The sequence below is a fragment of the Fringilla coelebs genome (assembly GCF_963513975.1).
Source record: "Fringilla coelebs genome assembly, chromosome: 1".
NCBI lineage: Eukaryota > Metazoa > Chordata > Aves > Passeriformes > Fringillidae > Fringilla > Fringilla coelebs.
The window spans coordinates 138,685,173-138,710,203 of NC_140028.1; the positions used below are offsets into that span (position 1 = coordinate 138,685,173).

At 37.6% G+C, this 25,031-nt stretch overlaps 1 protein-coding gene across 6 annotated transcripts in view; it reads right to left on the reverse strand.

Moving 5' to 3' along the window:
* ARHGAP12 (Rho GTPase activating protein 12) overlaps positions 1–25,031 on the reverse strand; it is a 75,061-nt gene that overhangs the window by 25,374 nt on the left and 24,656 nt on the right. For 4 of the 6 annotated variants that reach the window (XR_014616789.1, XM_084222491.1, XM_084222490.1 and 1 more), the window contains exons 3-6: positions 17,370–17,633; positions 12,170–12,310; positions 10,531–10,611; positions 2,212–2,337 (exon numbers count right to left, since the gene is read on the reverse strand). Coding sequence is in view for 5 of the 6 variants with exons in the window: in XM_084222491.1 (XP_084078617.1) it covers positions 2,212–2,337; positions 10,531–10,611; positions 12,170–12,310; positions 17,370–17,633 (612 nt within the window). In the remaining variant the exon portion in view is untranslated. The remainder of the gene's footprint in view (positions 1–2,211; positions 2,338–10,530; positions 10,612–12,169; positions 12,311–17,369; positions 17,634–25,031) is intronic. The other 2 variants (XM_084222493.1, XM_084222492.1) reach the window with 1 other exon arrangement.

Here is a 25,031-nt window from a genome sequence, read left to right on the forward strand (position 1 = left end):
GGTATTTTTTCCTATGCTTATCAAATTTTTCAGCTGATGGCTGTATCCAGATATGTGCTACAGCCAATAAACTGTTAACCAGTATGTTTGGTATCATCAAATTCTCATGAGCCCTGGCAACCCATACTTTCACTCTGACACATTTCAAGTACTCTTTTGACTGCCCTATTTTCATACAGTTGAGTTCCATTGTTTTTTCAGGAAAAAAAAAACAAATAAGGAAATAAACACAAAACAGCTTCCCTAGGAGACAGCTAAAAAGAAAGCTTGGGGTTCATGTGGCCACCCAGACAAATACCAGTAGCTTTCCTTTCTATTTCATTTTGAATTTGAGGTAGCTTTCATACAGCAACAGCAACTCTGGAACAAGAAATCAAGTATTTGTGGCAATCAAACATTCCCTTTCCACATATTAATTTAAAGCAGAATATATTAACAGTGTGCCTGCTAGTGCTAATAAAACAGCTGCATTAATGAACTAAAAATTATTTGTCTTTCCATAAAACATTAGTTTATTGCTCCACTACATGTTTTAAATTTTCTCAAAGCCTTACTGTTGTGCTCCATATAAACTATTTTCTTTTCACCAGTAAAAAACACATGCTGCCTACATGTTTGGAAACTGTTAAAGAAGCTTTAGGCTGCTGACTTAAGACTTCATAAATGCAGCTCAAATAGAGTTTCTTTTGGTTATTAACCATAACATTCGTGCATTTTCATGTTTGCTTCACTAGGTTTAAGTTCTCAATATGTGAACACTGAGCCTTGAAGAAATGTAAACAGCTCCACTTGTTCAATGTTTTATAAAGCTTCTTCATTCAGTGCAGCACACTACATAAAGTTCTTTCCAAAATGGAAACAGCAGTATATCTTATGCCAAAAAATAAAAAGTCTTCCTTAAAAGCGAAGCCAGAAGTTTAAGCTATCTCCAACAAAATCGTTCATACCTGTGAAGCATAAACTGCACATGAGGCTGGAAGTGCCCACTCAGCTTTGATTTATCAGGGCTCCATCTAGGCTGTGTCTCATGGAGTGCCACAACACACTGAGTACAGAAGGATGCATGAGGCAGAGGAGAAGAAGGGAGGGGAAAGGAGCAGCAGCGGGATCTCAGAACCGCTGGAGCTGAATTAATGCCCAGAGGTGCAAAGTCTCCAGCCAAGCACGGCCCACTGCCTCCTCAGCACCACACATGACATATCTCAAAGTGACAACTCAAAAGCTCAAGATCAAATCCAATAAATCCTGCTCTGAAGAGCTAAGTCAACTCATGGAAAGCAAGTCCCTTAAAATGGATACAACAGGTCGAGCAAGCAAGGCTTTGGGCAGCAGACCCATTGTCATTACAACTACTGTGTTTTGTCCATTCAAGTTTGATTTTGACATCTGTGATTGCACAAGGCCACTAATAGGCTTTTCCTTACATTTTCAAATCTGCAGTAATTTTTTCTCTCTAAATTTTAGGAAAAGGGAGTTTACAATGCCTTTTCTTGGTATTTCATTCTGAGAAGTTTGTGCTAAGATTTCAGCACTCCCAAGTTATTTCATTTTCCAGGTATTTTGGGATGGACTGCAGTGAAGTTACGGAAACCAGCACGTCACCACTGTACATCACCCATTTCAGTTCCTCCCTGCTCAGACCACATCAGCTCTCCTGACCCATGGGCAGAATGGCCCAGCACAAGCAGAAATGGCAAGGAAAAAGGTCAAAGCAGATGCAGAGCAAGGGAAAGGCCCTGTCTCCTTGCTGGCCTAAACAACACCTCTTACTGGACAGCCCAAAAAAGACTACCAAGAACATGCCCTGAGAATGGGCAGAAAACAGCTTTTGTTGTTACTGACCCACAGCATTTTTCAGGCTAAACACCAGCTCAGCTGTGGAGGAGACCAAAGCCAAGTGTTTCAGCACTTTCAGTACTGTCCTCTGCCCTTCAATAACAAAATTACAGCCCTGTTGTAACCATGCACAGCTTTTCCCCTGAACTAACACTAGTTAAAATACTTCAAGGATAACAAAAGAGCTACTATTCACAAAGTAACAGTAGTGAATTACTGAACAGCCCTTGGTTTTGCTGCATGTTATACACAATGATACAAGAGACTGAAAGAAAAATGAAATTTCAGAAAATCAGGCATAGTAACTTCTGGTACCTTTAATGTGTCACACATAGAAACAAGTGGCATTTCAGCATGCTGATAACTTGCTCCTACCTTGTCGTTGGTGTCCAGCACAATTGTGCTGTGCCTCCATTTTGTTAAAACTATTGGTTCCTGTAGCCTCCTGTCCAGACTCCTACTCTTTATTATATCTCTCTGCTGCTGTGGTGAAGCATTATACTAAAAAAAAGAAAAATAAAATTGTAAGTAGAATCTAATTCATGCAAATGAGACCTGGACATATCACTCATATGCCTAAACAGTGCAAACTTTCAGACTCCTAATGTCACCACCCAAGGGTGGGAAAACAGCCTTGGTTTTATTCTGCATTTAGTCTTCAGAATTCTCCTTTCTCCTATAGTCCTCTCTGAAGCAGCAGCTAAGACTGGCATGTTGGGATAATACTTTCAGTTGGCAGAGAGATGTTTGATTTCTTCTGCAGCATATGTTGCTGATCTTGCAACCCAACAGGGTATTGAGAACCACCATGGAATTACAGGAAATACAAGATTTAAACATTCACTCTTCATATTGCATTGACAGTACTACAGCACCTGACCAGCTCTTGTGTAAGAAAAAGAAAACCTGTGATCCTAACAATATTTAGATTGTTGTGATTGCCTGGTATGACTCTGACTCAAAGATTTGGGATGCCTAGGATGAGGAGACACGAGGGTGAGGATTTGCTTTTACAGAATAAACACATCAAATTTTACACAGAATAAACACATCAAATTGCTTATAAAATAATTTGCTGCTTTGGAATGTACTTACCACACACAAATGTACACATCCATAAGCATGGAAGATAAATATTTAGCAGGAAATAATTTTAACACTTAGCAGAACTGTAACAACCAAGAAGAGACCACATTTATCATAGGTTTTCCAGTAACTCAAGAGCATGCAAACTTGCTGAGAAAATGTAAGGGTCATGAGAAGGACACAGCATTTAACTAGATCTCACAACTGCAGCATATTTTTCATTAATACTGTTGCCATTTTACATCATCCCAATACATTATAAAAAATTCTAAAAATATTACAGAGTGTTATTCTGAAAACACAAACAAGAAAAGACAACATCAATGTATGGGAGTTTTAAGTGATTTATTAAAATCTTATTCTTTTAATCAGTATCAAAAGACTGAAATCTGCACATAGGAAAACTTAAGGCAGCATTTGTGGAGTGATGTAAAACACTAGAACCCATTAGGTAGGAAATAACAGAGAAAAGCGAAGTGCCCCTTTTACCTGAGAAGGCTAAAGCAATAATCTCTGCAAGGACAATGAGTTCTACACTTTTGCTACTGATTCCTGCTATAAGCTTAGAGCCTCACTTGTTCAAAGACAAAACAACCTATACCTGCACATTCCAACAAAGCATGGCAAGGTTTAACCTAAACAACATAAACACTAAATCAAACCAAAATTGCATAATACTTGGGCAATAATATTATTGGGCAATAATAATATTTGGGCAATAAATATAATTGCCCAAATAAAGAACCAGCATTACTACTGCCATAGCACTCACAATGCTTGAGTTAGCTTTGTAGTTTACTATGAACAGAGTTAAGGCTCCAATAAGCCAACAGATGCTTAAAAGCTAAATAACTTTAGCATTTTGTTACATTATTTTAATATGCACAAAACTAGTAAAATGCTCCCAAGTGAACGGACGTTGCAGTATTGAGAATAAAATTTGGTAGTTCATGTACAGACAGAAACAGATGAGCTGTCACTGCAGAAAGTCACTTCTGAGCCTGCCTATGTACTGGCCTCAGCACATTTCCACTCACATGACAACTGCTTCCCCACAGTGGTGAGGTTTAACCAGCTCTCAGTTTGTCTCCTTGTTAAATCAAAAGCTGAGCTGTGATAGATGCTGAAAGGACCCTAGTGCTGGCTTGCTTTCTTGTTAAGGAAATATCCACTCAGCCAGAGCTCCTGCAACCCAAACCACAGCAGCACACTGAGCAACGTGCAGCAAAACTGCCTGCCAGCAAAACTAAAATCTAAACAACTTCCAGCACACTATGTCTAAATCACAAAGGATGCAACAAGTAGCATTCCTTACAGCAGCTCTAACCCACTTAGGTGGGCAGTTCCAACACATTTTTTGCTATGAAACAGAACTGTTTATTTCAGAAATAGACTTACACATTACTGACACTGGTATACATTATTTATGGAAATCTTCCATGCACTTTCCATTTGAGTAACTCAAGGAATTGAATAAACAAATATGTATTTTGAAGTAATTTATCTTGAATTTATACATTTTAAAAGTTAGGATACGGTCACAGGTGATCTGTATTTAAATGGTGCCTTTGATACTATCACAAGCCACAGGAGTTAACTTCTCTAACAAACAACCCCACCTTGAAGGGGAAAGGAACTGTGACATGAAATTCAAGTTTTAGTAAACATATTTAACAAGAAAGCAAAGCAACAGTATATGGAGCTCATCAACAAAGCACTGCTAACAACTCAGGAACATTGTGCTCTATGCATCTTAGCAGATTAAATAATTTGCATTGGTGATACAAACAGTGTTAGTAAACTGACAAGTCTTTAAAGGGAGTATTTGACATTTTTGCCCCATTTTCTCACAATAGAAACTTCAAGTAAATCTTTTTTTCTCAGATGTCTATGAGGTTTTTTGTTTATTTTATTCATTATAAGTAGCAAAACACACTGTGGGGAAGGGTGATGTGGAAATAAAAAGTTTTGTGTTTCTGGGCTCAAGACAAATCTCCACTTTTAAAATACATGAATTGGTCTGTGATGTCCAAAGAGAATCAGAGGGAGACAGAGGTACCACTTCCTACTCCACATTGTCCAGCAGAACTCACCACCCTGGTCCAGGCAGTGTCCACTGGCCAGGGAGAGGTGGCCAGAGCAGGAAGGCTTGCCTGCTTGGGTGACACCACCCTGCTACCCCCTTTGCTCTGCCCCACCCAAGCTCAGTTCAAAAAGCCTTGCAGAACAGCTTCAGGTCAGTTCCCTGATGCTCTACAGGACTCCTACATGACAGGAGCTGCTCTCTCTCCTCCTGCATTTGCAGTATTCACCATTGTTTATCAGAAACTAGGTTGGGCTTGCCTTCCCTCAAACAAAATCTTGGTTTTACATAACCATAACAAGCAAACTTTCTACGCCTAAGACTTGGTGTGATCCTGAAAACAGAGATCAGGCAAGGCTGTCCTGTCCAATAAAACTGGCCCATTCAAGATTACACCTTGCCTTACCAGCATCTTCTTAGTGTTTGTTGCCTAACACTAAAGCTTTTTAAAACGTAGACCACAACTCCACATTTACACACTACTGCTCCTTGGAAATCCTCCACAAACTCAAATTTGTCCCATTACAATAACCCCACTGGCACATCACCCCAGCTTGTTCCCCATTTCACTGGGAGCATCTCTTATCACACAGGGGCCACATGAGCAAATCGTTCATTCTCTGACTGCAAACACCAAGCAAAACAGGGATTTTTTTGAAACAGTTCTTGCTGTAGTTCAAAGACACCAGTGGTGTAAATGTAGGTCTTTTCATTGCTGAATTTGTTCAATACCTTCTCCAGCTACTTAAAGGCTTTCTTTGCCTCAGTATAAAGTTTTCTAACCTTCTCAACTGCCTGAGTGATTTCTATTTAATTTTATGCTGATATATGGCATGGCTCAAGGCTCTGTCCTAGCCTAATTGTGGCTGAAACAAATGTAACACCTCCAAGTTATTTGTAGCAGTTGTCCCCGTTCTTACAGAGATGGCACAGATCTGTCAGTTTTAAGAAACAGAAAAACGATTCTTCTTGGTTTGTGTTAGCAACATCTTCAGCCAGACAAATAAAGTGGGTGGGCTAAGGGAGAAAAGACTGGGAAGCAACCAACATTGAAAGCTGGACCTGAAGTGAAGCATTTTAAACAAGCTTACAGCAATCAAACTCAAAACAGCAGCATTTAAAAACATTGTGCCACCCTAGTACCCTTTAGCACCTCATATATGTTATTTGCAGTTGTCCCAAAAGACTGTCTGAAATAGAAGAACCTTCCTTAAATTAAAGCTGCCTCAGAACAAAACTACTTTCCAGTGCTCCTACTGTCCTTGGCTTTGAATAAACATTTTTGCTGTTGTGATAGATGTAACACCTATGTTACAGCTTTTGCTTTTCTTATCAACTAAAGCAGTAAAACATTTTTCTTAAACCTCCATAAATAAATAGGATTTTTTTTTTTTTGCCCTTTTAAGGGGTTTCATTCCCTTCTTTTCTCTAGGGAATGAAGATTTCTCTTCCAGAGAATGTCAGGGTGCTAGCAGTTGGAGGCCTCAGCCACACAGAAGGAACTGGCAGAATGAGACCACTGGGAGCAGCTCGAGCTCAAATGTACCAATGACTGAAAGACACCTCAGGATAACCCACTTTGTTCACTTTGCTGTCTTGGACATCCATTGCTTCAACTTTTAATCCTCAGGGTCACCAAGACTGCTCATCTTTGATGAGCTGCCCCCAAGTCCTTGCTGATTGCCACAGGTCCTGCTGTGTGCCCAAGCAAAGGCTGGGAGAGGTGGGAGCCACTAAATCCCAGGACAAATGAGGAAGATCAAACCAGGTTTTGTGAGTAGAAATACAGATAATAAAGAGAAAGGAAAAAAAAAAAACCCCGACTGCCTTCTCATACTTAACTTGGTTTTGTTTTTTTTTAACAACTTGTGTTGGTAAAAACCACCTGGATCTTCACACCAACTGAGGCTGTCTCAACTTTCACCAGCCAAGCCCAAATTTAAGCACAAGAATGTCACTACTGCTAATGACACTGCCTAGTGCACCGACTTGCAGTAGACTCAAATGCCAGCACACAGGGTAAACCTCAAATCCAGCAGCACAGCTCAGAACAAGAGAAATTTACCATAAGACAACTAAGTTTTATTTACATGTTCTTTTATTTATTTTCCTTCACCATTTAATTGCACAATATATTTCTGACATTACCTGCCCCCTGTTTAACTGTATTTTTTTCAGCTACCATGCTCTGACAGTTTTCAGGTCTCCATCAGGAAAACCATTCACCAAGTACCAGAACTGAAGCCCCTGAGCTCACCCCCCAAGCTGGCAGTGCACAGAGTGAATTAACAGACTGCTGGTCCATTAACACTGCCAAAAATGAAACTCCTCCAGCTACTCCTTCCTCTGTGGATACAGCAAGGAGAGCTTATGCTGCAGGAATTTGTGAGAAGAACACAGACAATTTCAATATCACAGTCTGTAAATATTAACACTGAGTTCACTCCAGAGGCTTACAGTAGACATATTTTCTTCCAAAGGCTACTCCTGGATCAGTGAGCTTGCTCAGAGGAAGGCCAAGCATCATGCTCTTATGTCAGGTGTTGGCCTAGGAATGCATTTTGAAAATCTGAGAGATTTTTAATCTCTACTTTTTATTGGGTTGTTCCCTATAACTCTCATTTGAGCTATTCATTTTGGTATTTATTCAATTTCCCACCCCTTTTTTTTTTTGTCACTTTGATAGGTTAACTTTTTTTGAATTTCAGAAATTAAGGAGTTCTTACTCCTGAGATGAGTTTCATTCCCCTCACCCTTACTAGAGATTTCTCATTTGCTTAAGTCATAAAACTCCTATAAGAAAACTAGGTTTCTGGAATAGGGCTGTAGCCCTTCTTAAACTGAATTTAGACACTATTCTTTTACTAAACAGGAAATAAACATATTTTATTATCTAACTTTTAATTGCTTGGTTTTTGTTGCTTGATTGTTTCGATTGTTTTTTTTTTTTTTAAATAATTGGCAATAACCAAAAACTGAATACAGCTGAATACTGCAGATGAGAAATCTCAGTCCTCTGCAGGATCTAGTAGAAACTATGATTAAAATATTATTATCCATTTTAAAGATTAATTCAGTATGTTCTTCTCTTCCACTGCAGAAAGCTGGGTCACACTCATCATGAGCCTTAATAGACTTTTCAGCAGTTGTCAAAGCTACTGCATCTGAAACATCATTTTTAGCCAGAGGCATCCAGCTATTCCTAGATGTTATTTAAATCCACATGACTGGAGGGCTTTCTGTGAGACTGTCTAAAGTAATTTGTTTTGTAACTGTCCTCCCTTCCCAACATATACCCTCACAATTTTTAACACACGTACAAGAACAGTGTGTTATTCCCAAGCATGTGCACATTTATAGTTAATTCTATTACTCTGAAGATTTTTAATGTCACAGTATTAGCTCAGCTAGTGTGCTATTTCCAGAAAACTCTGAACCATTCTTAGTTCTAATGAAATCCAGATTATTAAGAACCATCTAACAAAAAGATTCTATTCTTTTTCTGGTTTATAGTATTACATGACCATGCTATTATATCACTTTATTTCACAAGATTTGGAATGCAATATTTGTGCTAAATACACTGAGGATTAAAAAAAAAAAGAAAAACAAAAAAAAAAACCAAACTGAGAAAGAGTAGGATTTTTCCTAGTAACTTACTTTCCATTTAAGCAAGTGTTAGAATGCTGAGATCTCTCTATGGTTTTCTCTCACTGCTCAAGGGAACTTTCAACATAGATTTTTTTTCCTTCAAAGCAGTTTTGTGGTCTGAGTGTTCTTTAATTCATTTGTTTTAAGTACTTTATAACCAGCTTCAGCAAGATCTTTGAGAGACTAATCTTCAATCACGCTTAATTACTCACAAGCATAACATCTTCAAATATATAGTTATATAAACTAGCTTAATCTTTTGTTGAAATATTTAATCTATTCCACAGAATTCAAAGCTAAAAGCCAAGGATTCCGAATCTAAGAGTCAATTGCTCATTTTGTTCTGTTAACCTTATGTTTGCTGCCAGTCAAGATTTACTAGTTTCAAGAAGGAATTAAAAAGTACATTCCACCCAAATGAATCATACAAAATAATTTTCAAGGAAAATTTCTAATATCATTATCTGGTCACTTTCAGGAAGTAGCTACTAATACAACAGAACTCAGACTTTGTTTAGAATAACTAGAATAACGTGCATTATTTAACAAATACTAGAACCCACTCCCTTATGACTCCTATTGTACCTCAGGTAATGGTTCTGGATTACCTTTGTGCCTTATTCTAATTGGATTAAAGGCAATTTGCTATTTAATTCAAATCCTAACTTAATCTATTTTTGTGAAACACAATTTCTTCCAAGTCAAAACTTTCTGCACAGAGCAAGTCATAGAATGAAGTACTCATGACATTATTCCCCAAAATTATTTCAATTATACATACAGAAATAACAATTGCTTCTGGTAAAACCTGGTCTATCAGATTTTAAGACTTCGAATAAATCCAGTAACTAATCAAATGCTAAACAGCTTTTAAAACCAATAGGTACAGATGACATTGTTACATTGAGACACATTACAAAATTTAAGTTAGCTAACACATCAGACTGACATAGGAGAATTCTCAAAGCTAACTCAACTCTTCAGTGATTCAGATGCACCTTCTTCTACCGACATAACAAAACAGCTGAGTATATAACTTCATCATTTTCATGTAAATATTTTCTCACAAGTATTATGAAAGCACTACCTATTAAGGTTGCTCCTTTCTAAGTGGAAGTGACTCGAGACCCTGATTTTTGTACTGATAAAACAATAATGGAGAAACACGTTTTTTCATATATCTATGCACACAGTTTTGTGTGAAACAATTTTTTTAATGGCCACAGCTTTTTAAGTAGTATTGAACAAATGGCAGGGAAGACATACATAACAATATCCATATAACAAATGCCCAGTTTTTTGAAGTGAATGAGAATTAAATAGTATTAGATGCATCCTCAGACTACCAAGTGTCCCCAGATCTGTCACTTCCCTACAAATTTCTATTTTCACTACAAAATTAATAAATACCAGAACACAATTCTGGTGAAACTGTGCCATCCTCAAAAATACCAAAAAAAACCCTGCCAAAACTTTTGGTTTACAACTCTTGTTTGTATAAGTACTTTGGAGGGTTCTAAAATTAGACTACAGTTTCTCAGTGAAGATTTCTCCTTTTTCCCATACAGCTTTTCTTTATCACAGCAGAATCACAGATACTATTCTGCAGCCCTGCATAAAACTTTTGCTCAATTCAGCAAAGACACCAGATCTCCTGTGACATCTGAATAAACTACATCCATCCATTTTTCATGTCCTTGAGTACATTTTTTTCCTCTTCATAATCAGAAATTCCACAAAAATGCAATAAATAACAAAGAGCAATATCTGAGTCCTCTGGTGGTTAATACCTCACATTAAAGGCCTGATAGAACACATATTCAGGAAGAGGGGAAAGCCCCGAGTTGCTGAAGTTTCTTTTTTAGGTCACTCACCTTAGGTAACTCCCACTCAGATCTGGAACCATCAGCACTGTAGTAGTATGGTCTACCTTGTTCATCTGCGTGCTTTATCCACTGCAGAAAGAAATGTGATGATAGAAAATGTAATCAGAGTGACAGTCACAACAGTAAATCTCTGAGACCTGAGATTTAAAGTTAATTTTTAATTAAGTGCCATCCACTTCAGCCGTGTCTAATGCACAACCTCCATTAACTAAGATTAGATTGCAGTAAGAGCAACAGTTTTCAGCATCCTGATTTTTTTCTTCTGTAACTCCTCAGAAAAAAGTCCAGCAATATTACACAACAGATTGTGATCAACAGATTTTTTTTTAAGATGCCATATCTCATCCTTATCAACATAATGTTGTCAGTTTAGGGAGGCACAATTTTTCCATCAGATCTGCATCAGGATCTTATACATAAAATTACAAAAAAGCAGCTCAACCAGCAACTGTTGATAATGTGAGAGATTTATGCACTCACTGAACAATTTTTTAAAAACATCAATGGAAGTGTGAGATGCAGTCCCTAGAGAAATCATGAAGAAGACACTCTAAGTCCTGTAACCTCTACAAGCACCTCCCACAATCAAAGAAGTAAACCCATGACAACTGGGACTGGTCATGCAGAAAGAAAATAACCATAATGAGCAAAATTCAACAAGATGATTGCAGAAAAACACAGCAAGGCTCTTGGTGTAAGCAGGTTTCACAAGATTGACTTTGTATAACTGTTTGTGGTAGGAAAGGCTGGATTTTATCAATCCCAGTGCAATTAAAAAAGAAGGCTGCATATTTGTTAAAATATAGGAATGTGCTTTACAGATGTTTGTCAGAAACTGATTAAAGAGAATAAAATTTTAAAACGGACAAAAAATCTAACTACTTAGAAAATTCTTGCAAATAAGGCTTGCCTAATTCAATTCATGAACAGGTGATGCTATAATATAACAAATAATATAACAGTGATCTTTAGAAGTTAAAAAAACTCAAAATGCAACTTCAGTGAACTGGAAAAATGGACTGCTTTACAAATATAAACAGATACTGTAATTTATCCTAAGAGGGAGAAATTTTTACGGCATGCCCAGAATCACAGTAAGTTGTCAGTAGCAATTGGATAGTAAAAACAGGGCATAAATCTGCTGATATGGCTGTAGTTTAATTAAGAAGTTTGTCTACATCTGAAAGCAGTAGTAAAAAAATCTCTAATAAAGGAAAATATGAAAGTGATAAAGCAGCATCACATTCAGTTTAAAAATATCTTAACTAAAAGCTATATGTAGACAAGAGCCACTCTTAAAAGACAGTAAGAAAAACGTATTGATATGAAGTTTGCTCCTCAAATATAACCAAGAGGAAGGGGGAGGGCAGAAACTAAAAAAATTACACATGGTATGTTCACTTAATATAATCTGACACACAACTGGAAATAAAACTTCTTCTAAATAACAAAAACATACATAAGGAAAGAAGTCAGTTCACTTGCTAAAGCTTCATGCATACTTAAAAAAAAACAAAAGGAGCTACTGCTGAGGTATGCTCTTCACTTTTGGAAATGTAGGTTTCATTTCTAGAAGTGAATTAGTGGAAAAGATTTAGAACACATGATGAGAAGAAGGAAAAAGTACCTTTTCATTAGTATAGTCATTGGTATATAAGGTTTGACCATGTTCATCCAACTCTTCTGACCAACCCTTTGGAGGAGAACCATACTGACTATCTGACTGGCTGTAACAAGAACTGTGGTCGTTTTCTTCTGATGAAAGATGCTACAAGTAGTCAGAAACATACAAGGCAGTTTTGAGAATGAAAGCGCTTTAAAATCTGAAAGATCAAAGATTATTTGACTAGAAAGAGAATAGTAATGAAAACAGGGAGTTCACATTTTTATATCTTATGAAAGAATGAGATGCATTTTTACAGTGCAGACAATTCAAAGTATTTTCAGAACTAGCTTTTACTGATGCTTTTTTTTTCATTTCCCCTATATCAGATTTCACTACTCAAATTTAAACTCCAGGGGTTTTGTCTATCTGAATTTTATCCCTACAAATTTACATTACTGATGAAGAGTTAGCTTTAGTAATCTGCATTGCCTTAAGAAAAAACTGGGAGCCCTGCTACCTCCATTTCCTACCACCATCTCTAATTTCATACCTAAATCCTTCTCCTTTTCTCAAATACATCTGGAAACACAGAATTGATTAAGGACAACTTGAAACTCCAGTTTCACCTTCTTAGATCGCAGCATTTTACAGTATTTGTCCACTGCATCTTAAAATACTATGAATTTCCACTTTCCTCCTTCCAACTCTGATGCACACGACAAAGAGCATTGCAAAAGCAAGCCCTTCCACAAGGCACAGCTAGCTGAGCTGAAAAATTGTTTCCTGAAGGTAGAAGTCAATTATTATCCTAGGAACAAGTTTGATGTGTAATGCAGAGAAAAGATTTTACGCACACATCAAACAATTTCTGTTCCCCCCTAAACCTTGTTCATCCCCTTGCTAACACACTGTAGTCTTATTCTAAGCATCTGCTCCATGCATCAAAAAAAAAACCTCCCTTCTTTCATCTCCCACAACATCTCCCACATCATCTGTGGTCTCCTAAGGAATTCTATGTAGATTTCCTTCCACAGCGTCTTGGATACTCAGCTAGAAGGAGGCAAAACATTTAAGACACCCTGCTACTCAGAAACTAATAAAATACTATGGTTCAATAACATTGGCATAAGGGTTTTGAGAAAAATTGCAAGGCAGGAGAGAGACACAATTTCAATTTTAAATAGGAAAAAACCTCTCCCAAAAAGATCAAGTCTTACAAAAAATACTCAATTATCAGAAACTCCCCAGTTTTTAAAAGTCAATGGGTTTAAAGACTATATGTTTCGTGACATATCCAAATGATTTCTGTGTAGGTTTTTGGTGTTACTTTTCTGAGTACCTTAGCACTTGTGTGACACACACTCCTTTAACTGACATGACCCAGTTTACCAAGCACAGGAAAACCCACAGGAAATATTTAGACCATTAATTAAGGAACATGAAAAAATGCAAGCGTCCTCTACAGCTTAGAGAATGTGAGCCTGTAAAACTATGGATTAACCAATGCTACCTCTCTTGCACATGGGGCAATGTGAAATTCTCATCTGCCAATTCCTAACCACTGTGGGGAGGGGAGGAGAGCAGAGGGAGCAGGGTGGGGGGAGTCTTCAGTCCCATTTTTACACTTGCAGAATTAAGACTGAAGAGTTGCCAAGGCCCCATTTGAACTACTGTTTCATAGGATGACTATATTTGTATACATGTACTTAGGTTTACATGGTTTTAATAGTTAAATATTAATTGCATTGCCATATGGTAAGTCAATGTAGAAGACTTTGAACATTTTTATTATTAATATCTATAGAGATTATGACCTTATAATATAATACATTGGTATTTGCCTCTTCCAAGCAACACATGATACTGAAGAAACACCCCACACAGGTAAAACTAAACAGAGGACCTAAAAATGAAAATTCTCCTTGAAAAACCCCTGTTGTATAGTAGGAATGTTAATGTGTCTATCTGCATGGCATCCATATAGTAATAGTTTAGATGCTGCAAGGCTTAACTCATATCCTGTACATTTGCAGACCTAAACTTCAACAAAATTCCTGAGTTATTACAAATTTTACCAAGCCAAGGCATTCCTTGTCCCTCAGCTGTCAGGAACAGCTGCTAAAGCTGCATGATCACAGTTTACAGAACACTGGCCAAACCACGTTCCTCAGCTTTCAATTTCACTTTCAACACTTTTTCAGCATTAACTGCCTATACCTTTTTTTTCATATTGGCCATGCTTTATCTCAAGTCTCATCCCCAGTTACACTATCCCACATTAAATAAACCCATCTTAAGCAGACAGGTGCCCAACCTTGCACTTTATAAGATCTTTGCTGTGACATTAAAGAGAATTACTGAAAAGGTCCCCCACAGGATTGCTTCTATTGTCATTCTTGGCCTTTTTTTTTTTTTTTTTTTGTTTACAAAGAAAGTTCCTAGGGGCAGGACCAGTTCATCACCAAGCATTTACTAGGAACAGCTCCTGTGCCCCTTCTATCACTTCACCTTTCTAGCGTTACTACTACTTGTGAAAGTGAAAATAATCAGGAAGAACCCTAATTAAGAAAGCTACCATCCCTTTATTACCATTTGTTTATATTAAAACAAAAATAATGAAGTGCAATCACATTCTGGACATGATTTAAATCTAGTTTTGAAATTCAATTAAAACCCATTGCTTTTCTACAGCTGTTGGGTAATTTGTGGATGTCTACTTCACATTATGATCTCCTATCCAGGTATTAAAGGTTTGTCTTCTCTGATATTGTGACATCCCATTCCTTTTACAGTTCAACTTAACTAAATCACTTCACTTGACAAATTCCTCCTAATTACTGTTAAGCACTCCTTCCTCAGATACATCAACAAATCACTGCCACTAATACATTTTATCTGTAATTCCAAAATATTATACACTTTCTTACAGGCCCTGTCCATAGGACTTCACTGCTTCCCCATATCCCATCCATGTAACATAACATCCATCCCACTGTCATGACCTACAACTGTTTTCTTTGTGACATGTCTGTGACCAGCTACTCAGGCAAATTCTGCCTCTTTTCAATTATCCAATAAAATTTGATTTCCTAATCACAAAGTTCAAAGACCAACTATAAACTAGGTCATGTTTCATATATTACTCATATATTAGAATATCTGATCTCTCCGTTCTCATTTTTCATCACCTTCCATTTTGCTACCTAATACAACACAAGCTCCTCTGAGGACAAATTAGTAGAAACTAGCTTTTAATCCTTCTGCATGTACTTTTTTATTATTAAAAGAGCATAACTCAGGCTAGCATAAAAGCCAACTTATAATTATTAAGATATATTAGCTCTAATTTTTCCTAATCAGACAAAATTTGAGATGCCCTACATTTTCCTGTAGCTCAGGCTTGGATCTCAACTTTTACTTTATATTGAATTAAATACCCAGAGGTTCCAAAAAGGAACATGAACAGTGGAGTGTGAAGCATGTTCCCAAATGCAGAACAGAAAAGAAACAAAAGGAAAGAGGGGTGGGGGGGAAAGACAGCTTCAAAATCAAAACATGACTGCTGGTAAATGGATTGGCGTGACCACGCAGTGTGTATCTCTCCTACCATATTCTGATAACCCAGTCAAGACACAAATTACCTAAGGAGCTTATGCTACTGGAAATACAGACTTAGTGTCTAGTTAAAAATCAAAACATGTATCTCCACTGGTCTCACAAAGACTGAAAACTTAATAGACATAATTGTCTGATGGCCAGCTTGTGATACCTGAAGCATCACAAATAAACAGAAGAACTGAGATGAAAGAACTTATGGGCAATTTTTAAAATGTAAATTAAAAATCAAGCATTCCAAAGATGCAACCATGTGCTGAAGTGATGGTACAGATGTATGAGCAGGAGTCAGAGGGATTGCTTGCACGTGGGGAATAAGAAAGAACTCTTGCAATCCTTCCATGAAAAGAAGGAAGAACTACAACAATGAAAAATGATTACCAGGAGATGGAACTACAACAACGAGAAAACCATTACCAGGACAAGGACAATCACTACTCAAAAAAGCAATCAGCTTAGCCAGACTAAAACCAGTCTTATCCAGCAAAAGGACAGTCGGTGATAAATTAAGAGACCATTACCAGAGATACCAAAGGGAGAGGCACAAACATTCCATCTGTTTGCCTGTTGCTGCCATTCGCCTGAGGCAAGAAAATTTGGCAATTGAAATGCTGGTGGGTGGATGTCACAGTTACTGCCAGTGCCAAAGGGAATGAAAGGTTTCCACTTCTCTCTCTCACCTGTTCCTGTTCCTACCTTTCCAGAGGTGGACTTCTGTGACAGACTTCCAGCAATCACAAAATTTTGAGCAGTCCACAATTCAATTTTAAAACTAGCTCTGGTTTTATGGCTTAGATATACATATAGGATATATAGAGACACTATATATAGCTGTCTCAGGAGAAAATCCACCAAAACTATACATACATACATACATACATGCATACATACATACATACATATATATCTATATGGAAAGGGAATATAGAAGCGAAATATGTAGAAGATTTTTTGATAAATATTTGCTTTCTCTTTCCATCAGGAAACTGGTTAACCTCAGTACTGTTTGGACACAAGAACACTATTTTAAGCATATCTAAATGGTAATATCCATCTCAACTATTCCTTTGCTTTATCTGAAGCACTGCAGTTCAGATAAACACACTTCACAATCAGACTTTCCCTAGCAACTGGCTGCACAGAATAAATTGGCACATCAAATATTAGTCCAAATCATCTTTTAACATAAATAACTTCACAGTAAACTTCAACTATCTCAAGCAAGGTCAGCAGCAAAGTTTTACCAAAAGGCTTTGCAAAAGCAGAACTTTTACATAATGAAAAAAAATCCATTGATATACCTAAAGAATATGTTCACAATGTGAATGTAATCTAGTCAAAAGTAGCAGTATCTGCTATGGGGCTGTTTTTACAGAAGCATTTTTACAAGTTGCTACTCTTCCACACAGATCATGTACACATTCCTGTACAAAAAAGCAACTCAAGAGTGAAACTGTTGACTACTTCATACCAAGACACATAACCAAAAACACAAAGGAAGACACACTCCTCTCAGCACCTCAAAACCAAGAGATACCAAATTCTACAACAAAAGACCATTCATATGCATTACAATCTCATTGCTTTTGATCTCAGAAGGAACTACCTCATGATCTGCATGGCTCTGGGAATCCCCTTTATTACTGCTTGCATCTCGGGCCCACCGCGGAGGTTTCCAGGTTCGCTCCTGTGATCCTCTGTTGTAGTAATAACAGCGTCCTGTCGTATCTTTATGGGTTTCCCATTCCCCATTTATTTGGACTGGAGCACTTGTAGGTAGAGGTGGAAGTGCAGACTGAGATATTTTCAGTTCTTGTAAGTTAGCATAAACTGGTGAATCAGGCCTCCCTTGGCTTGGTGGAGTAGTTGGCTATTGAGAGAAGAAATGCACTGTTAACGAGCAAATGAATTTTCGAATGTTCCCTTACAAATCAGAATGCAGTAGTAAAACAAACCAACAAACTCCTCCTTTTGTTGTGAAGTACAAAAGCACAAAGGACAGCCATAAAATGCTGGGGTGTAAGAACATTAGATTCTTAATTCTAAGGTAGATATCACAAGCTATATTTATTTAATACTGAACCAATTTTTCAGCATTCCTCCTGATGACAGCTGATAATTATGTCTTCCAGTGGATTTGAAATACACTGGAATCTTCATCAAAAAATTATATGCTTGCCATGCCTTGCTGAAAAACTTCAGCTTTACAGTTCATGTACTGCTCAGAAACTGCAAGTAATGTGATCTTGTTGAAGACAATACATAGCATTTCTGAGATGCCGCTTGTTAGGCAAAGACTGCTCCCCAACCTTTCCGCCTCACTGTTGATACAGTGATGGTGAATGTAAAGCAGCACTTCTGCATTCTCAGCAAGGTCTAAACGGGCAGCTCAGTCAGAAAGATGAGCACAATGTTGTGACTAAGAAATTGACTACAAAATTCTGAAAAACACCTGGACAGTTCACCTGTATGCCTTTTCAAACATGCTTATTTGAAAATATTTTAGGCAACATCACCAAGTATTTCAATTACCCCTCTCTTCTTGTCGAAATTAAGTGGATATTCTTATCCACCTGCTTTTGTTCACATACACACACAAAAGTAGAACAACAAACACCTACAAAACACTAATGACAATTGCTTATTAATAAATAGCTTGCTAATGTGACAACAGAAATTATGGTTTGAAGACCAAAGAACTTAATGAAACCACAAGTACTTCCAAATGAACCCCTACCGTGTTTAGGAGAGAAATAAAGCCTCAGATGTTCAATTTTTAAAGCCTAATACAAATACGCTGTGCAGTGTAAGAGCATGTGTTTTCACAAGAACTGTGATTATGAGATTGTGAAAGCAGCTCGTTATTAAACCAAATTAGTTTCCTAGTAATGCACTGCCACTTTTGTATTTTGGGGCACAATATTAGGTATTCTAAACAAAAAGCTATACAATTTAAACCATCCCCTTCGTTTTAATTGAGCAGCTTTGCTGTAGGCAAGCCCTTGTGCCCCCTGTTGCTACTGCATTGCATAAAAGATCTTTTATAATGTACTTTTAAACATTAAAATCATAAGATGCTAATCTAGGCCACATCTAATCATAAATTATCAGGGTTTGCTCAGGCAAGACAGCAAATCATACCACACAATCAGATATAAACTGATTGCACCATAGGTAGAACCAAATATGGGCAATATCCACAACCAAAGGGGGAAACAGCTAGAGAGGAACTTAATGAGATTATAACGGGCATGGACTTGTTTTGCATGCCTTCAAAAGAGACAACACAGCTTACCAGATATAGCAAGTACAGTACATCTAAGGCAAACCACAAGTGCTGAAAACAAAAAAAATTGCAGCACGGGCAAAATCTAGAAGCCAAAACCAATCAGTATCCTCCTATACCTAATTCAAAGGAAAAAATCTGTTACGAAACTTGATAAACAGTAAAAGGGTATTGTTCTACTATCCAAGTCACACATGTTGACTTTTTTTTTTGTTTTATTTGTTTTGGGTTTTTTTGTGAGGAGGGTAGAACAGATGCCTTTGGTAGAGAGTTGATCTTGAGAGCCCTAAAAGCTACCGTGAATGAAGACCATCCTACTCTCTGGGATGTTGAGGCAGCAATCTTGATGCCTCCTCATTCAAGAGCACAATTTCTGCATTGGTGTCCAAGAGCTTGCAGAGCTGCACCTCCCACGTAAACCAACCTGCCATTAAACCACAGGGTTTGTCATTGAAATGTCACCACAGAATGCACAAACCTCCAGCTTCTTCCTCTCTTTTAAGGAAGTGGCAAAAGTGGCACCACCAAGCACCCTGGCTGCTGCCAAGGGGGGCTGGTGGCTTGCACAACCCTCACCTCCTCCTGAAATTCCTCTTCCACACAAAGCAACAAGGCAGCTCCTCTGTCCGGCCCACATTTAACAACTACTATTTTGTTTTAATTAAGACAGCTAAGTGCCATCACTAAAAGAACAGTTGTGTGTATTAATAGAAATGTTTTCCAAATAGCCTGAAACACAGAATGCTTGGTATATTTTTGCATTGGAATATTTTCTCAAGCAATAGGAATACGGCTCAGAGGCTTCACACGGAGGTTTTCAACCATTCCAGCATTATAACCAGGACAACTCCAGATGAAATTGCAGGACATGGATGAGATCAGCCAATACTGGGAGCTCACAGTCAAAGTAATGCCACCTAACTCAGGCAGCATACAAGCTATGTTTAAAACAGTAACACAATATGAAAGTGTAAATGAGGGATTTTATTCTGAATGCTTAGCGCTTCCAAACTCAAGATACCCATTTCTGGTTTTCAAGGAGAAGACACAACTTTTCTCCTGAGCAACAAACAAGACAACTAGCTGTCCTGCCCAGCCAGCCTTCCAGCTACTTTCATTCCCTGCTGCTTTCTCTTCTGACAGATTTTTCAGGGGGAACTGCAAGATTTTTGAAAGACATCTGGAAATTACTACTTTCAGCGAAGCATTAAGAAAAAGCAAAGCCATCAATCTGACTATAACATGCAGCTTAGCTCATAAGTACGTCTTTGAGGGGTATGACTTCGTTATCAGGATCTATTTTTAATAACCTTGCAGCACACAAGGAAACTTCCTCATACCCTGAGCCATGCGATGAGGTATGTTGTTTTGTCTAGGATTTTGCTCAGTTCAACAGCACTCAACCTTACCGAGGCTAACTTTGTCAGTATCTTATTTGTTGATAAGAAAAGCAGCTTTTAAAAAGTTCAAAGTTTCCTGAAAATAACATCAGTGTACATTCTATGCCAGCATTGGCAGGCAGGTCAATCCCCCCTCAGGCTGGGAAGGAGAGTCCCACACAGGCGGGTCACAGTGCATGGCCCTGTAGGGCTGGCAGGCACTGCACCACCTCCCCCTTTCCTTCCAAATGATCATTCTGTGAATTCACAACTGAGTTTGCAAAAAACTTGAATAATTTTAGGACAAAAAGCAGATTAATTTAACTTTCATTTATCAAAATCACTACTCACTGAAAATATATTCATAAGAATAGACAAAACATTACCTAGACCAAAACAGTTCCTGATCACTTCCATGGGTGTATGCCCAAAACCATAGACAGTTAAGGGAGATTTAAATATATGCTAAACACTAAACAGGACTTCCAGTGAGAACTTCCCTCCCTGAGGCCTTTTTTTTTGCACTATCAAACTCTGACTGCTCATAAACATGGAATTAAATCTTCCCAAAGAGACTCTTTGTCTTCTCACTATCAGAATTGCAAGAACATGTCCTTCAACGTGCCCATGCATGCACACACTAAATGCCTTATACTCCAAACATTTCAACATCCATTTCCTATTTGATATGGATTTCAGACTTTTTCATGTTGCTTTCTTCTGCTAAGAACAGCGAAGGACTCTTGCTGGAAAAGTGACGTAAGAAAATTAGCAAGCAGAAATACTTCTATGACACTACAACATGAATGAAAATTGTACAGCCCATTAAGCATGCTGCCATCTTCAAGAAAATATGGGCCTCTCCCTGAGCTCAGTAATGCTCTGTATAATCCTGTAAAAATCTGCCACATTTAACCTCGGTCTCTCCAAAACGTCTGCTCACACTAGATCCTCACTAATTGATAAGGAAGAAAGTTTCATGCAAGCAGGACCAAGTTTCCAGGATCAACACACAACCTTCTTCAAACAGAGACTGTACACACAGCATTTTCAGAACACAGTTTTTATACTGGCACAGTAGGAAGCAGATATGGGCCTTTAAAAAAAAAACAACCTGTTAATCATTCATGAATGAACAGTCAACATTTTTAACAAAGGCCACAGATATGGTATCAGGCCTCTGGAAACCTGAACTCAGTGCAGTGGAAAGCAAACGTACACATTTCAGTAATGAAAAGTACCTTGTGAAGTGGCAGAGTATGCCAGCAACAAAAAGTCAGAAAACAAAGTTCACTTGCAACTTGTGATTACCTTTTTCCTTTTATAGAACTTAAATTCAAGACAAAAACTTGTAGAACATAACTGCTTAAAGAATGACTGCAATGCTAGCCTGCAAAACATGACCTACCACACATCAAATTGCTTTCACTGCGATGCCTCTGTTTGCAGCTTTCTCAATGCTATGAACCTGAATGTAAAAGCTTTCATTTTTCAGTAGCAGCATTCAGACTGCTGTAAGTAGCTGCTAAAGACAAAGAACATTAAAAAAAAAAGAAAAAAAGAAAGGCTAATCTCAATACTCCTTATGAAGTTACAAACAACAGATTATCCATACTCCTGCAAAAAAGGAGCATTATATTGAAGGAAAGTAAGGGAATACTGTCTCTGCAGCAGCAAGCTGAAGAAAGAAGAACAGGCAAATCCCACAGCATCCTGAGACTGGGAATGAAGCATCCCAGTTCCCTCAACAACTGAGCTTCTTGCCAAGGAATTCCCACTGTCCTTTTAGGAAGGCCTGGGACTTCAATACCAGCTTTATTCAAACAGGAATTATACAAAAGAAATCTCAAAAACTCTACAGTTTCATGTTCATAAAGTGACAGCTTCAGCTGGAATAATTAGCTCATCTTTTCCTTCCTCTTTCTGCTTTTGGTTTATACTTTTACAAACATGCTCCGAACCCTGTTTTCTTTCTAACAGATACAGGCATATTTACAATTTATACCCCAAAACAGGGGAGATTTTTCAGTGAGTCCTCTACTACATCAGAGGCGAACAGAGCAAGCTAATTTAACGAGCCAAATTTAAATGGGAACTGAAACAATTTTTTACACTCTAACCTTCTCCACCACAGGCTGGATAATTCACACAGTAAGTCTAAGGAACATATAAAACAATGAGAGTAAATATTATAAGCCTGTTAACAGCTGATTATAAATTTCAGACAAGCTATAGTAATGCAAATATTATTTAAGTGCATTGAAGTCCTTGTGTTGATTTGCCATTATAAATTGGTAACAAAAAAAATGACATTGCAAAGCAATACAGAAATAAAATCATCCCATACAAATCATTTAAATATATCTGCCTAATAAAGGCCATTCAACAGTTAAAAGTGTCCCATTTAAAAATTAAGCAGATAGATTCAAAGTAATTTTTTAATGGCTAGTCAGTAACTTCCTGTTAAGAGCATGATTTGCCTTTACTAATTTTATCTTTCAGGAAATTTTGTATTTTACTTACACTGAACTACAGGCTGAGCTATTACTTCTATTACTGGAGATAGTTGCATACAATTAATTTTATTCTATATACCTCTATTAATATTTTGATTAATGAAACCAGTTTATGAAACAGGACATCGGGGTTGCTAGAATGTGCTTGTGTTATTTCAGCCATGTAAATGCCCTTCTGTTTTAGCTCTCTCATAATACAAAAAAAAATTCCTATAATTGATGAAAATATAAATCTTTATCTAGTGCTACTGTAATCTATCGATATCTAGGTGCATAGCAAAAAGCCCCTCAAACTAAATACATTTACTCCCCCTTGTAGCCCAAAAGAAGTAACTTAAATTATTTTCATACTCTTCAAGATAATGAGTTATTTAATTGTATTGCAAAATCCTGCAGTAGAGAAAGCTAAAGGTGGCTCCTTCTGCAGCACTGACAAGCACTCAGGAACAGGAATGGAAACTGACTGCAGCAGCAGGACACAGCCTGTGACAGGAGGGAGCACTTGGCTGGGTCTTGGAGTACCAGAGACCACTCCCAGATCATCCATCACAAGTGACTTATCAAAGAAAATTGATGGAAAACCATTTTTTTCCCTGCATACTCTGCAAACTTCCCATTCACATCCCTGCAGTTGCTCACTGCATGAGCAAACTATGACATACACATGTAGGAAGTTTACAGCAATAAAAGAAAGTATACTGAAGGACAGCAACAGTGATGTCAAATATTTTAAAAAACGGAAATAAGATCTTACAATGGGATCCTTTGTCAAACATGCACAAAGATGACAGTGTTTACCGTACTTGCACTTTGCCACTTGCACAATCTAGCTTCTCCCTTCCATAAAAAAGCTTTTGTCCAAGGATATAGACAAAGCTGCTTTTCCTATAGCAGAAAATTTCAATACCATATGAAACACTTTACGTCATACATGCTTACACAGCAAGCTTACCCCAGTTAGGAAAGAGGAGCCAAATTTGACAATGCTCAAAAGTCACACAGTACATTTCCTTCACTCCTTTTCCCCCTGTTTGCCAGATCAAATGCTGATACTTTTAACACACATAATAAAGTTATCTGCAATCTAATTCAGAAATTTAGCCCACATCTTGAACAACCTGGATATGCCATACAGAAGGAGATTTACACATTTCTTTTTCTTCCAGTTTTAGGGAAGTTAATTTCTAGCTGTTTCTGCATTTTAGCTCAATTGCTGTTAGTTCTTGAGCTCTGTGAAGCCTGCAGTACATGTCTGAATGCAGATTTGTGAATGATAAAGCTGTTGGGAATCATTTGTGATCTCTCTCAAGGATATATTCTATAAAAACTAAAATAGTACACTAAGAAAGCACAAGAAAAGCTTAGCTTGATTTCACCAGTGGAAAATTATCCTGTAATAGACCAATAGGTACTGCTTTTCAGATGGCAAGTATCACAAGAACACAACAAGCACTTCAGTAGTTTTAGAGCTGTTACAGCAGAATAATCTCTTGAAGTTTCAGAAGTAGTGGAGACTCCTCAATTATCAAAGCATTTACTGTTTTAACTGGTTTAATGTATAGCTGTACATCTCATTTGCCTCAGAGAGGTGAAAGGATTCTTAAAGGCAGATTATTAAGATCTTCATGGAACACTTCTATGTTGTATCCATTACAGAAACACAGCAGGCCTAAGAAGTTAGCTCCTATGAAATATTATTGTGGGCAGAGTGTAGAATGGTACGATTTGAACTCATAATAGCCTAAAGGTCATGGAAAAGTTTCCATTACTGTCGCTTCAAACTGAATAGCAATTTTTTCTACACTTTACATTTTCAAAAGTACAAATCCCATAGCCTTTAAGTGTACTTTTGAGGGTCCAGTGCTTACACAAAGCAGTGTAAAGCCAGGAACCCATGAAACTGCAGATGGGAAAGTAAACACCACCTCTGATAAAATTCCCAAGTTACTGAAGTTGTACTAAGCAAGCTCAAAAACCTAAAAGATAGCTTGAGAACCACTTGAATGAACAGAATGAAGTCTAAATATTACCACACAAGTCACCAAAACCCCATCATTCAGTAGAGCAAAAACTGTAATATTCTTCTA